Consider the following 13096-nt stretch of genomic DNA (forward strand, 5'->3'; position numbering starts at 1 on the left):
CCAGGAAGATGGGCTACGACCTCTGGACGCCCCACTTCAATCAGATCAGAGTAGTTTCTCACTCATGTTTTATGTGTTATGATTCTGCTTAAGATTTCACTTGATAAAAACAATCTTCTGCTTGAAACTATGTGTCTGCTGACTCCATATCAGGTGCTCTTAGACCTCTACTCCCTCAATGAGCCTGAGGCAATGCCCACAAGGATGATGGCTGCCTCAGTGTCCAGCCTGTTCAGCTTTGATAGTGTTCCCATCGCTGGAGAAGGGACAAGCACAGTCTTATCCAATCTGAGGTTTAGCGTGGGTCGAGTCTCGGCTAAGACCTGGGAATCTCCTGGATTGCATTTAGTGCCCCTGGAAGATAGCCTCTCCCTGTCGTCCACCACACTGCTCACAGACTGGAGTAGCCACAAGTAAGTAGGAGGGTGGTGGGCAGGACAGAGGGGCAGGAACCAACACAGATGGATACATGTCCTTTATCGAGGATGACAAACCAAAACAAAACCAAAAAACCCCAAACACGTAAAAACCCAGGGTGCTAGAAATACAAACTCAATTAGTTCAAATTCAAGCTCATCCAGACCCTGGTCACAAGCCCTCGTGAGGTGCACGTGAGCACCAAGTCAGGGACGGGGGGACAGGAGTGAGGCCAAGGAAGGGTGGGCAGGGGGCCCTAAGAGGCCCCCTAGTGACCACCCCCACACTGGCACCTCCACCTTCCCAGTGACGGGGAAGAGCTACAGGGCCTTGTCCCTGGGACCCCTACCCCAGAGCTTCGAAGGCCAGTCCCAAATGGTTCTGCCCTCCCTTGCTGCATCCTCACTTGCTCAGGCTTCTCGCCTCACTCTTCTCCTCCTCCTCCTCCTCCACTTTCTTCTGTGATTAGTAGCAGGTTAGGATACTGTATAAGCCGCAGTGTGGCTGGGGGCCAGGGGAGGCAGGGTGGAGACGGAGCGAAGAGAGGAGAAGAAGAGCTGTCCAGGGACCCCCTCTCTTCACGGGATCCCAAACTGTACAACCAGCTCCTCTTTTGCATCCACACGGATCTGGGAAAGTGCACTGTAGGCATAAGCAGCTATCCTGGAGACCTGGGACGGGGAGAGAGAAACAGAGAGGAGTGAGAAGGGAGATCCGGAGTGGTAGAGGGGGATCGGATGGTCAGGGAGGAAGGAATGATGGGGGACAGGGAGCCAAAGAGAAAGGCACAGATGGGAAAGACAGAAGGAAAGAACAAAGGGTAGAAAAAGAATGAAGGTTGAAAAGAGGGCACGGGGAGGAAAGAAAAAGGGTGAGGTGGGAGAGGGCAGGGCCCACAGGCTACCAGGTTCCCTCCCTCTACTTCTCCACCTCCTCAGAGGCGGAGACAGTGGGGGGAGGGGTGGCTCACCTGCTGCAAGTCAGAGAAGGGGACGGGCTCGCTGGCCAGCACTTGATGGGGCTGGCTGGTGAGTGACGGCAGCGGCGGCAGCTTCTTCCAATGGGTCAGGCTGCTGCTCAGCACAGCCAAACGGGTGCTGGCGGAGGGGAGGGGAGGGTGGGGACAGGCAGTCAGGCCACAGTAGTTGGCCCAACCAGCCCAGGCAGGCCTCATCTCTCAGACCAGAGAAACAGGTGACAGGGCCTTAGCTCGCCACAAAGCCTCTCCAGGTCCACCTCCTTTGCTCTCCACACCCTTGGAGGTCACGGAGCAAGCTGGGTCAACATGAACATCGACTGAGGCACCCGAATGATTTGTGGCCACCATCCTGGGCCGCACCCAAACCAGGAGCCTGGACTGGGGCCCGGGCTCCAAAGCTGGAGCAGAGGGAGCAGGAGGAAGGGGCCCAGGCAGACCGCGGGCTCCGAGCGGGCTGGGAGCTCACCTGTACTGCCGGGCCCGGTCCATGTACTCGTGCTGCTCCATGCCCTGGGAGTCTGCAGCAGACACGTCGATGATGTTGCTTCGGGGAGAAGGAGAGAGAGGACGTGAAAGCTGCTTCTGAGAGGGTCGAACAAGACTCCCTGCCAGGTGACAACTCCAGGGCCATCTGACAATCGTGTCCTTGCCGGCCCACAGAAGCACGACTGGGCCCAGGAGTGCCTCTTCCCACTGACCCATCCCCTGCATCCTGGGTCTGGCCCCCCATCCCAGTCTTTAACAGGCATGGAGGAGCGCTGTCCCAGGCCTGGTCCTGTGATGCCCACCTGGCTGTCTTGGCGAGGATGGAGGAAAGCAGCGCCTGCTCATCAGTGCGAGCAGAGGGCAGGCTGTGATAGTTGGGCTCTGCTCCATTGAGGGCTTTGGTGGGTGGGCTGCTAGGGTCCAGCAGCAGCTTCCGCTCCTCTCGGTCCTAGGAGAGACCACAGGGGAGACATCAGCCCCGAGACCCTTAGTCCAACCCACCCGTATTGGGCTCTGCTCTTAGCCCAGCTCTGACCTTTAAGCACCAAAAATATTTCTATTAGGAACATCCCAAGTGCCCAACTGTACGGAAGCGTCAGCGCCAGGACTGAGATCTTGCTTGCCTTTGGGAGCTAGGCTGGTGGTGGTCTAGGATGAGCTAAAGTGGAACCAAGCAGTCCTAGAGGCCCCGAAAAGATGGACAGAGGCAAAAAGCAGGCAATTTAGTCACAGCCTTGCAGCTTCAGGAAATAGTCCAGCACCTGGTAGAGAAAGGATATTGGAGGCTGGAAGTCAGAGAAAGTGGAAAATACCAAAACAGTGGGGTCTAGAGGGTACCCTGATACAAGTCAGGAGCCCGAGTATGGCCCTCCTGATCCTCCAGACCAGATCCTCCCTGGTCAGACTGTCTGTTCCCAAAGGCCCTGTGAGGCCAGACAAGGCCTTGGGCCCCAAGGGAAAGCAAGTTCAGCCTCTCAATGGCCATTCCTCATATAATCTCAGGAGTCCCAGCTGCAGGCTCTGGGTCCCACCGCCCAAGGGTCCCTTCTTGAGGGCAGGGCCCTTCTACGCTCAGGTGTTCACTCTCCTTTCCTCCTTGTGCGGAATTCCCAGAACCTAACTAGGTGCTCCCAGAGTACCTTTACCTCAACACGGAGCTGCTCCCTCCCTCGCCAAGCCACCACACCTTTGTAAATGTGGCTTCCTTAGTGTCAGCAGTCCTGTTTCTGCTGGCCCGTGCCAATCACCACAACCCCTGAACTGACCTGAGACCAAACCAAGTCTCCCTGGTCCTATATAATGCTACATGTTATTTCTCCTCATATTGTTTTAGTCCCTTGATCTAATCTACTGCGATCTTTTTGAACACAACCCTGCCATGAGCCCATCAGCTGTAAATCCCTGCTGGCTTTGTGTCAGCTGCAAAATTGATAAGCCATCATGCTGGGTATCCAAAGTATAAAGAACAAGGGTACCCAGGACGATGCCAGGGACAAGGGGCCATCCGGGCTAGAGCGGACTCACCAGCCTTCAGTGCCAGATCACCAGACTCCTTAGTGCTCCATTCCAGGCCCATCTCAGTTCCTATTACAATCTTTCACGCTTGCAGGCTCCCAGTTCCCCTGCCAACAGCTCCTCAACTCTCCTTACAGAGCACACTTCCTCCTGCCCCACCCTAGGCAAGGTCAGTCCTTTGACATTACTCTTCTTTTTCAAGCCTAGGCTGCCCATGTCCTTAGTTCCCAACAGCATGAGACAGAAGCTCTAGGCTCCTGGCTCATCAGCTCCCAACTCCTTTAGACACCCCCTGACCCACCTAAAACAAAGGCTATGTACTAAAGAACTTGAAAGACAAAATGTGTGCCAAAGATTAAACTATCTTATGTATGGATGTGAGAGTTGGACTGTGAAGAAAGCTGATCGCTGAAGAATTGATGCTTTTGAACTGTGGTGTTGGAGAAGACTCTTGAGAGTCCCTTGGACTGCAAGGAGATCCAACCAGTTCATTCTAAAGGAGATCAATCCTGGGTGTTCATTGGAAGGACTGATACTAAAGCTGAAACTCCAATACTTTGGCCACCTCATGCAAAGAGTTGACTCACTGGAAAAGACTCTGATGCTGGGAAAGATTGGGGGCAGGAAGAGAAGGAGACGACAGAGAGTGAGATGGCTGGATGGCATCACCGACTCGATGGACATGAGTTTGAATGAACTCCGGGAGTTGGTGATGGACAGGGAGGCCGGGCGTGCTGATTCATGGGGTCGCAAAGAGTCGGACACGACTGAGCGACTGAACTGAACTGAACTGAAGGAAAGTTGGCTCCATAATAAACCCTGAGTTGCTTTCTATATGTCCATCTTTTTCCCAGCCCCACTTCAGACAGATGCTCCTGCAGGTCAAGGCCACTTCTCCCCTATCCAGGGTTCTTCAAGAACAAGGCTGTTTTGGGTTTCAGTGGTAAAGAATCCACCTGTCAATGCAGGAGAGACAGGTTCAATTCCTGATCCAGGAAGATCCCACTTGCCACAGAGAAACTAAGCCTGTGTGCCATAACTACTGAGCCTGTGCTCTAGAGCCCAGGAGGGCTCTGTGCAACTACTGAACCCAAGTGCTATAACTACTGAAGCTGGCATGCCCCAGAGCCAGTGCTCTCCAACGAGAGAAGCCACCACAACGAAAAGCCCACACACCACAACTTAGATGCTGCTCGCCACAACTAGAGAAAAGCCCTCACAACAGTGAAGACCCAGCAAGGCCAAAGAAATGAAAAAAAACAAGATTGTTTTCCTGAGATGTAAACTTGTTGAAGAGACCATGCTACCACCATTAGAGTGGACAAATAACATCACCCCACCCCCAAAAGGGTGAATGGAACATGGGGGACGGTTTTTCACACCAAGATTTGTCCTAAAGTCAGTATCAACCTGGGAGTAGAGTTTCACCATCTTCTCTTCACAGACATGTACGTGGTCTGCCTATGACTAGCCACCTGGTCTGTGGGCACAGCTAGAAGACACTGCTCAGTACAATGGATAAAGACATGCCTTGGTATCAAAACACCTTGCTTGTAGCACTTCTCAGTTTTGTGTGTGCGTGTGTGTGTCTCCTCAATCGTTCAGTCGTGTTTGACTCTTGAGACCCCATGAACTGTAGCCCACCAGGCTCCTCTGTCCATGGAATTTTCCAGGCAAGAATACTGGAGTGGGTTGCCATTTCCTACTCCAGGGGATCTTCCCGACCCAGGGATTGAACCTGCATTTCTCACGTCTCCTGCAATGGCAGGTGGATTCTTTACCATTGTGCCACCTGGGAAGCCCTCTGTTTTATAAGCTTGGCTAAATCACTTGGCCTCTCTGAACTTTTTCTTCACCTTTAAACAGACATAACTAGAACCTATATGACAGATGTTGGACAAGAGTCAAGCAAAATAACTGTAAAAGATCTTTGAAAACTGTAACATAATGTACATTTCTTTTTATTACTATAACAAAGAGTCCAATATGAGAACAGGAGAGAGGCCTTCCCAAGACTTGAGAGAGTGGACAGTGAATGGTTATGGCTTATAGACTAGGTAAGCAGACTTTCTCCACCTGAGGCCTCAAATCACTCAGGACAGGGATTTTCCTGGCAGTCCAGTGTTCAGCAGTTAAGTGTTAAGAAGTTGCCTTCCAGGGGGAGGAGGTTCAATCTCTGGTCAGGGAGCTAAAATCTCATATGCCTTTTGGCTAAAAAGCCAAAACATAAAACAGAAGCAATACAGTAACAAGTTCAATAAAGAATTTAAAAATGGTCCACAGTCCAAAAAATAAAAATCACCCAGGACTGATCAAGCAGCATCTCTGGGAGATAGGTCCAGAAGTAAAAGCCCATCAAAGGGAAGGTGGAGATTCAGCACGGCAGAAATTCCAATTAGAAGCTGGTATCCTTTCTCACAAAAAGTTAACCCTTGACTCATTCTATGCAAGGGTCCATTATTATACTTTATGGGACAATTTCCCATTAGGCCACAGCTTTCCCAGTAGGCACGGGTATTGTCTCCAATTTCTAACCGGAGGTGAAGTGTGAAGTACTGCCTGGATAGCATGCCTAACATAAGGCAAAGAAATACTAATATATCAAGGCTCCCCTGTTGGCTCAGATGGTAAAGAAATACGAATATATGTTCACTGGGTGTTTGGAGACTTAGTGAGATCCAGGGGCCACCCGTGCCTCCCATACAAACGACTTTTTCCCAAGCTAAGTCTTTGACCCAAAATAGATTGATGTGAGTCACTGGGCAAAGGCCTACTTCCCCTATACCAGTGACATAATCCATTTCTGTGACCATCTACTTCTCTACACTGTGAACTACTTGTTGAAATCTTTCTACAGTTTTCCTGTCAATATGTTTTGAAATGTAGAATCCAGGCTCAGTGGCAACCAAGACAGCGAGTGAGACTTGGGACTTCATCTTGAAAAGCTCTTGCCCTCCTCAAAAAAGTCAGGCAGGTAGGGCAGGGATTAAAGTGTAGCAAGAAGTGAGAATATACTAAGGGGAGGAGGCAGAATTTAAAACTGTACAGGCCGCCCCAGGTTAACCCTTTCTGCCAAGGAATCAGATCTACAGCCGAATACCCAGAACACCCCTCTAGGTACAGGAGCCCTCAGGCCCCAGACAGGGACTGCATTGAGGCAGGCCAAAGTGAGCTCCCATCCCACCTCTCTTTCCCCGCAATCTAGCTAAAGCTAAACCCGTTTTGTTGCCTTCCAAATTCCCACCGTCTCAATGCCCTCACTGTGTCCATTAAATCCTTCACTGATCAGCTCAAATGACACCAACTTCCAGAGGCCTTCCCTGACTCCAAACCAGCAGTGACCTTCCTTCTTCAACCTCAAGGATTCAGAGTACACACAGATTCCTGATTCATATCGGGGCAATCTAACTCAAGAGCCTCAGCTTACCCACCTCTACAATGGATTCACAAAGCCCACTAACACATAGAGAAGGCACAAGAAGCTGGGAAAAGAGTGCTTCCCAGAGACCGAGGCTGAGGACCCTTGAAGCTGTAAACGTCTGAAAGTAGGGGAAGGGGAGGGAGCGAGGGGGACAGGCGGCTGCCTGCACATTTTAACGTGGGGGATGTGCAGAAATAACTGGGGCTTTAAAAGGAATAGGAGCCCGGCCCGGCGTCTCCTCTGCAATCTGTCCCCTCCGGGCCTCCGTACTCAGTAAGCTCTGCAATCCAGGTGACCCTCTTCTGCAGGCTTTCCTCTGGGCCCCATGCCCCAGATCTCAGCCCTCATTCCCGAGCCCCGCCCGCGGCGGCCGCACCTGGTCCGAGTCCTCGTTCTCGCTGCTGTAGCAGCACCCCATGGCGGGGGTCGGGCCGGGCGCTCAGGCCGCGCCGAGGAGGGACGGCGTCCGTCACGAGCCCTTCCGGTCACATGACCGGCGCCAGCATCCAGCAAGTAACCACCGCCCCCGTTCCTACCCCTTCCCGGAGCGGCTTCGCTGCCGCGGCTGCCGCCGGAACCCAAGCTTCCGGCCCCGCCCCTACCGCGTGATCATAGCCAACCAATGGGAAGGCACACCCTGCGTGACAGGCCGTGAGACACGTGATGCAAGGAAAGGGAGGGGTGGGTCACATGACTTCAACTTTTGCGGGTCTCCGCTGGAGACGTCCACTGCGGCGTGTGAAGATCCTCGTGTGAAGTGTATGAGTTCCCGAGGCCATCAGGCTATATCTGCGGGCTGCTGCTGCTGCTAAGTCGCTTCAGTCGTGTCCGACTCTGTGCGACCCCACAAACGGAAGCCCACCAGGCTCCGCCGTCCACAGTGGAGTGGGTTGCCATTTCCTTCTCCATATGTCTGTGGGCTAGTGAATGAATTTATACCAGTTGCGGTCATGCTCTCCTGAATGACATTAGAAGGGCGAATGGAATCCAGGCCCTAGGCTCCAAGAGCGCGCAGTGTGGGTACACACCCATAGGCCTAGTCGGCTGGCTCCAGGCCCGGGCTCACACAGCGGGTGTGGCACCCAACCTGGACTAGGGCTCTGAGACTTACTGAAAGAAGGGACGTTATACCTTCACAAACTGAAGCAGAGTGGAGCTCAATCCTGGTGGCGGAGGTAGAGGCCACCTCGCTGATTTCTTTGGTCGGAGGCATTTCTTTTTAATCCTGCCTGTTTACAGCAGAGTAAATGGCAAGCCACTCCAGTACTCTTGCCTAGAAAATCCCATGGATGGAGGAGCCTGGTAGGCTGCATTCAGTTGGACACGACTGAGCGACCTCACTTTCACTTTTCACTTTAACTCATTGGAAAAGGAAATGGTGACCCACTCCAGTGTTCTTGCCTGGAGAATCCCAGGGACGGGACAGCCTGGTGGGCTGCCGTCTATGGGGTCGCACAGAGTCGGACACGACTGAAGCGACTTAGCAGCAGCAGCAGCAGCAATCGATACACAAAGCTCATAGTCAGTGCTGTTAGAATCATCACACATCTTCCCTTGGACTCTGAACACAAGACCAAGACTGTCGTGCAAGACCTTGCAGATCCTGCCTTTCCAATCACAGGAAATACTTAGGAAGTTTCCTGATTGACTTTCTGGTCTTTGCACCCATGGGCTGACACACTGTCTCCCCCACCTGGTCTGCTTGCCCAAAGTCCCCGTGTTCATGGAGCACGCATTCTGGTGATCATGTTATATTGTATTCTCTGTCCCTGTATCAGTCTCTTCTACCAAAGGTGAAGTTCCTGGGGACAGGGACAGGATCTGACTCTTCTCTGTGACTCAGTCCTTAGCACTGGCTGAGAATTTGTAATTAATAAATTACAACCTCCCCATCACCTTGGCTCACACCATAACCTATGTCTTGAATCAAGGGGTTGGAGGAAGTGTCACCAAACCAAGTAGTTCTGTTATCCCTCAAATCAAGGTCCTGGAGTTCAGTAAGTTCTCTGAGGGATCCTGAAGGGTAGGAGGTAGTTCCTGGGGCTGGTAACTTGAACCGCAGGTCTCAGGTAACAACAGCAGCCTCAGCATCAATAATTGAGAGCAAGTCCAGCCTGCCTTAGGGTTCTTCCTCACCCCAAGGACTCCCCCTCCTGTCCTACGCTCGGATCTTCCCAAGCAGAAGCCTTCAGCCCAGGTAAGCAGGGCCCTGGAATGTGGGTTCCCAAGCACACCAGTTCAGATTCACCATCACCCCCCTACCTATGGGCTTCCCTTGTGGCTCAGCTGGTAAAGAATCTGCCTGCAATGCAGAAGACCTGGGTTCGACCCCTGGGTTAGGAAGATAACCTGGAGAAGGGAAAGACTACCCACTCCAGTATTCTGGCCTGGATAATTCCATGGACTGTATGGTCCATGGGGTCGCAGAGTCGGACATGACTAAGCGACTTTCACTTCACTTCACCTACCTATTAAGCCCATTCATACATACTTTTTAATCCCCCCCGCAACTACCACCAGTGGTCTCAAAAGGGTAAGATGGTCCAGGGCAGGCGAGAAGACAGGGTCCACAGGGAGACGGGGGTGGGTGTCTTGGAATGAGAGAGAGCAAAGAGGCTGAGTTAGGGGAAAGTGTGTGCTGTGTGTCTATGTGACTGTGAAGGGAATTCTGAGAGAGGACAGAGGAGGCGAGTGAAGGAGAGGGGAGACAGAACTGGAGAATAAATATGCCAATCAAGGACTGTTCTCACCTTCAGGGAAATTCTGACAGAGGGAGAGTTCTGTGGTGGTAAGGATATCTCATCCTAATACACTATGGAGTATTTTGATGGCCTTTTACTGATGCAGAGCAGTGACAGTGAAGGAGTTCCTGACTACAGAGTTGTGCTATTTTGCTACACAGTAATGGGTCAGAGACCAAGCAGGCGCTGGAAAAGGTGGGAGGAGAACTCAGGGAGGAACTGGTGAAAGGGGTCCTGAAGAGGGAGACTACAGAGACGATGCAAAACTGATGAAGGGAGCAAGGTGAAGCTGAACCAGGGTCCAGAAGTGGGAAGAGATGGTTTGGGATTGGGTGCTGAACTTAGGTGGCATGGAGTCCTTGAAAGTGTATGGGCTTGGAATCAGACCAGCTTGGATTCAAATCCTAGTTCTTCTGTGTGACTCTGGACAACGAACTTAGCCTTTCTGAGCCACGGTGTGTAAAATACAGTGATAACTGCCACTGGTAAAGGCTACACAAATGACAGGCAAATGATACGTGTGGGTTTCCCTCCCTTCCTCCACCCCAGGGCCCAGGTAGGGACCATGTCCCCTGCCATCGCGCTGGCCTTCCTGCCCCTGGTAGTGACATTGTTGGTGAGGTACCGGCATTACTTCCGACTGCTGGTTCGCACAGTCTTGCTCCGGAGCCTCCGAGACTGCCTGTCAGGGCTGCGGATGGAGGAGCGGGCCTTCAGCTATGTGCTCACCCACGCCCTGCCTGGGGACCCTGGTCACATCCTCACCACTCTGGACCACTGGAGCAGCCACTGCGAGTACCTGAGCCACATGGGGCCTGCCAAAGGTCAGTGTTTCCTAGCTTTCTGCTCCAGGAAGCACCTCCAAGATGATGAAGGAAGATCTGCAATCTGCCACTGTCTTACTGGGTGACTTGAGCAGATTCTTGATCTTCAATGGATCTTTTTTTCTCCTCTGGAAAGGAGGGAGCTGGGTAAAATTACTCATTCATCCAGTAAAACTGACCACCTGTTTTGTATCAGGCATGTGCTAAGTGCTGGGGAAGAAAGAGGTAGAAGCCACAGGGATGAATCAGCCACAAAGGCTGGCCTCAAAGGGGGCATAATACAGGGGAACAAACATCTCAGCACATAATTCATAACTTTGTAATTATGGGTTTGTAATTTTCCCCCACCATGGAGGCTCCCCCGTTCCATTCAGGGTAGCTGTCTGCTTGGATCTGTCTGAATCCCACCTCACAGCACATGTGTTTTGGAGTCTTATTTAAGAGATTCACCCAATTCAATGGTTAGAAAGATATTTCAATGAACAAAACAAGGGAGAATGAAACTGGAAGGTCTAACAAAGCTCTCTCAGGATTTTGGTGATGCTTTCCACTTGGGCCCTCCCGGAGAAAGCAACATTTGAACTGAGCCTAGAGTGACTGCTTTCGAGTTAGCCAGGTAGTTGAGGATAGAGGTGGAGCAGGACAAAGCCAGCCGTGTATCTGAATGTGGCATGAAGGAATGAGCCAGCATGGTTGACTTTGGGCACAGTTGTTCAGGATTGTTGTGGTGGGAAGAATTGAGAGCTGAAACCGGAAAGGTCTAAGAAAGTTCTGAATGTCAGGCTGAGGATCCCATGTTCAATCCCAAAGGCCTTTAGGATCATAGGAAACAATAGGAAGCAATAGGATTTGTTAGAAAGATTCCTAGTGGCTGGTGTGAAGGAGGCAAGCTTGGAGGGACAGGGAGACCAAGGGGCTACTAGGACTATAAGCCAAAAAAGAAATGAGATTCTAGCCAGTTGGGGGCTGCAATGAGGCAAGTGGGCATTTGAGACCCCTTTCTATGAGGCCCCCTGCATCATCTCCCATGTCTGCTGCAATAGCCACTTCCTCCCATAGGTCAGATCCTGATGCGACTGGTGGAGGAGAAGGCCCCTGCCTGTGCACTGGAGCTGGGTACCTACTGCGGGTACTCCACACTGCTTATTGCCCGTGCTTTGCCCCCTGGGGGTCGCCTTCTCACCGTGGAGCGGGATCCACGCACAGCAGCAGTGGCTGAAAAACTCATCCGCCTGGCTGGCTTTGACGAGCACACGGTCAGGCCCCACCTCCCCAACCCTGATCTCTTTCCTACCACCCTTGGCCTTACACTAGTCAGCCTCCCCCGTCTCCCACCTTGGAGAAACATCTCCTCTTAGGAACTATGACCTTGGAGAGTGAATGAGTTCTTATCTTTCTCTTCCAAATCACTGGCACATATTTGCTGCTGGATGACAAAGAAGCAATTAAGAGGAAAGTCTCTGAAACCCATCTGGCTCTAAACCTTAGTCTGCCTCTTCTTAGTTATGTGATCCTGTGCAAAGCACTTGTCCTCTGAACCTCAGCTTCTTCAGTGGTAAAATGGAAATCACAATTCTGGTTCTGATTTCTTCTTCCGAAGCCAGAGGAAATAGAACACACATGGGGACCTTGGCCAGGGCCTGACACAAAATAAGCCAAATGCCAGTGGGGTCTGGTGTGGGAAAACAGTCGTCCCTCCCAGCCTCACCTCCAGTGTCCCACAGGTGGAGCTCATCGTGGGAAGATCAGAGGAGGTGATCCCACGCCTAAGAACCCAGTACCAGCTGAGTCGGGCTGACCTGGTGCTCCTGGCACACCGGCCTCGATGTTACCTGCGGGACCTGCAGTTGCTGGAAGGCCATGCCCTGCTGCCAGCTGGTGCCACTGTGTTAGCTGACCATGTGCTCTTCCCTGGTGCACCCCGCTTCTTGCAGTATGCCAAGAGTTGTGGCCGCTACCGTTGCCGCCTCCATCACACTGGCCTCCCTGACTTCCCTGCCATCAAGGATGGCATAGCCCAGCTCACCTATGCAGGGCCTGGCTGAGTCCAGGTGCAGGAGTACTTACTGCTGCCTCCCCGACCCCTCCCCAAGCACGGACCTCAGAATATCCCTTCCCCTCCCTTCCCTGCTTGTAGATTGACATATCCTGGGCTCAGGGCTAGAGAGGCTCTCCTCCCACCTCTGTCCCACTCTGGCTTCACGCTAACCTGAGGCCTCAAGTTCTGTCAGGCTGTTTGATTTCATTGGTTCCTCTCCTTCCAGTCCAGAGTCATGGACTGACAGGCAAGAAGCTTGAGATCCCAACCCAGCCCTGTCACTGATTTGCTGGGTTACTCCATGGGAGTTTTGAGATTTAATCTGTTCTAACACCAAGGAAGTTGACTAGGAGAGTTCCAGGGACCTCTCAATTCTGGGCCTCAGAGAACCTGCCCCCGACTCTCCCCAACCCCATGCCATTTCAGGTGGAATCAAAGGAAAATAGTAAACACTGAGTTAGAGGCCTCGTAGGAATGGCTGGGTGCAAACTGGGCCAGAGGAAATGGCAGTGGAGCCTCAGCTCACAGCCAGGGCTACTATGGCCTTCCTTAGTCCCAGCCCACACGGCCAAGTAGATCTGTCTGAAGTCCCTTGAAAACCCTTTCCCCAAAGCTCAAGAGAAGATGCTGGACTCCTCTAGGTTCCACCAAGAAATAGGGAATAGACATGGGAAA

General features: G+C 52.2%; 2 protein-coding genes across 2 annotated transcripts; one reads left to right on the forward strand and one right to left on the reverse strand.

Moving 5' to 3' along the window:
- Window positions 1–460: 460 nt before the first annotated feature.
- LAMTOR1 (late endosomal/lysosomal adaptor, MAPK and MTOR activator 1) lies at window positions 461–7397 on the reverse strand. The gene is made up of 5 exons (XM_055423582.2): window positions 7195–7397; window positions 2185–2330; window positions 1863–1940; window positions 1388–1514; window positions 461–1088 (listed from the first exon to the last, which is right to left on the reverse strand). Exons 1-5 carry the CDS (start codon window positions 7234–7236, stop codon window positions 996–998), a joined length of 486 nt encoding a protein of 161 aa, XP_055279557.1. The 5' UTR covers window positions 7237–7397; the 3' UTR covers window positions 461–995.
- Window positions 7398–8259: 862 nt separating this feature from the next.
- TOMT (transmembrane O-methyltransferase) lies at window positions 8260–13096 on the forward strand. The gene is made up of 4 exons (XM_088843157.1): window positions 8260–9015; window positions 10109–10383; window positions 11443–11639; window positions 12108–13096. The coding sequence occupies exons 2-4, from the start codon at window positions 10125–10127 to the stop codon at window positions 12426–12428; spliced, it is 777 nt and encodes a 258-aa protein (XP_088699283.1). The 5' UTR covers window positions 8260–9015; window positions 10109–10124; the 3' UTR covers window positions 12429–13096.

This window comes from Moschus berezovskii, chromosome 14, assembly GCF_049115385.1.
Source record: "Moschus berezovskii isolate FMDL1 chromosome 14, NW_MosBer_1.0, whole genome shotgun sequence".
In the NCBI taxonomy this organism is placed as follows: Eukaryota; Metazoa; Chordata; class Mammalia; order Artiodactyla; family Moschidae; genus Moschus; species Moschus berezovskii.

Bases quoted from the DNA above. Each gene is read 5' to 3' on its own strand.
- TOMT (XM_088843157.1), top strand. From the start codon at position 10,125: ATGTCCCCTGCCATCGCGCTGGCCTTCCTGCCCCTGGTAGTGACATTG. The intron at 10,384-11,442 runs GTCAGTGTTTCC...TTCCTCCCATAG, and splicing joins CCACATGGGGCCTGCCAAAG to GTCAGATCCTGATGCGACTG. The intron at 11,640-12,107 runs GTCAGGCCCCAC...AGTGTCCCACAG, and splicing joins CTGGCTTTGACGAGCACACG to GTGGAGCTCATCGTGGGAAG.
- LAMTOR1 (XM_055423582.2), bottom strand. From the start codon at position 7,236: ATGGGGTGCTGCTACAGCAGCGAGAACGAGGACTCGGACCAG. The intron at 1,941-2,184 runs GTGGGCATCACA...TTCTCCCCGAAG, and splicing joins ATCCTCGCCAAGACAGCCAG to CAACATCATCGACGTGTCTG. The intron at 1,089-1,387 runs GTGAGCCACCCC...TCCCCGTCCCAG, and splicing joins CCTTCTCTGACTTGCAGCAG to GTCTCCAGGATAGCTGCTTA.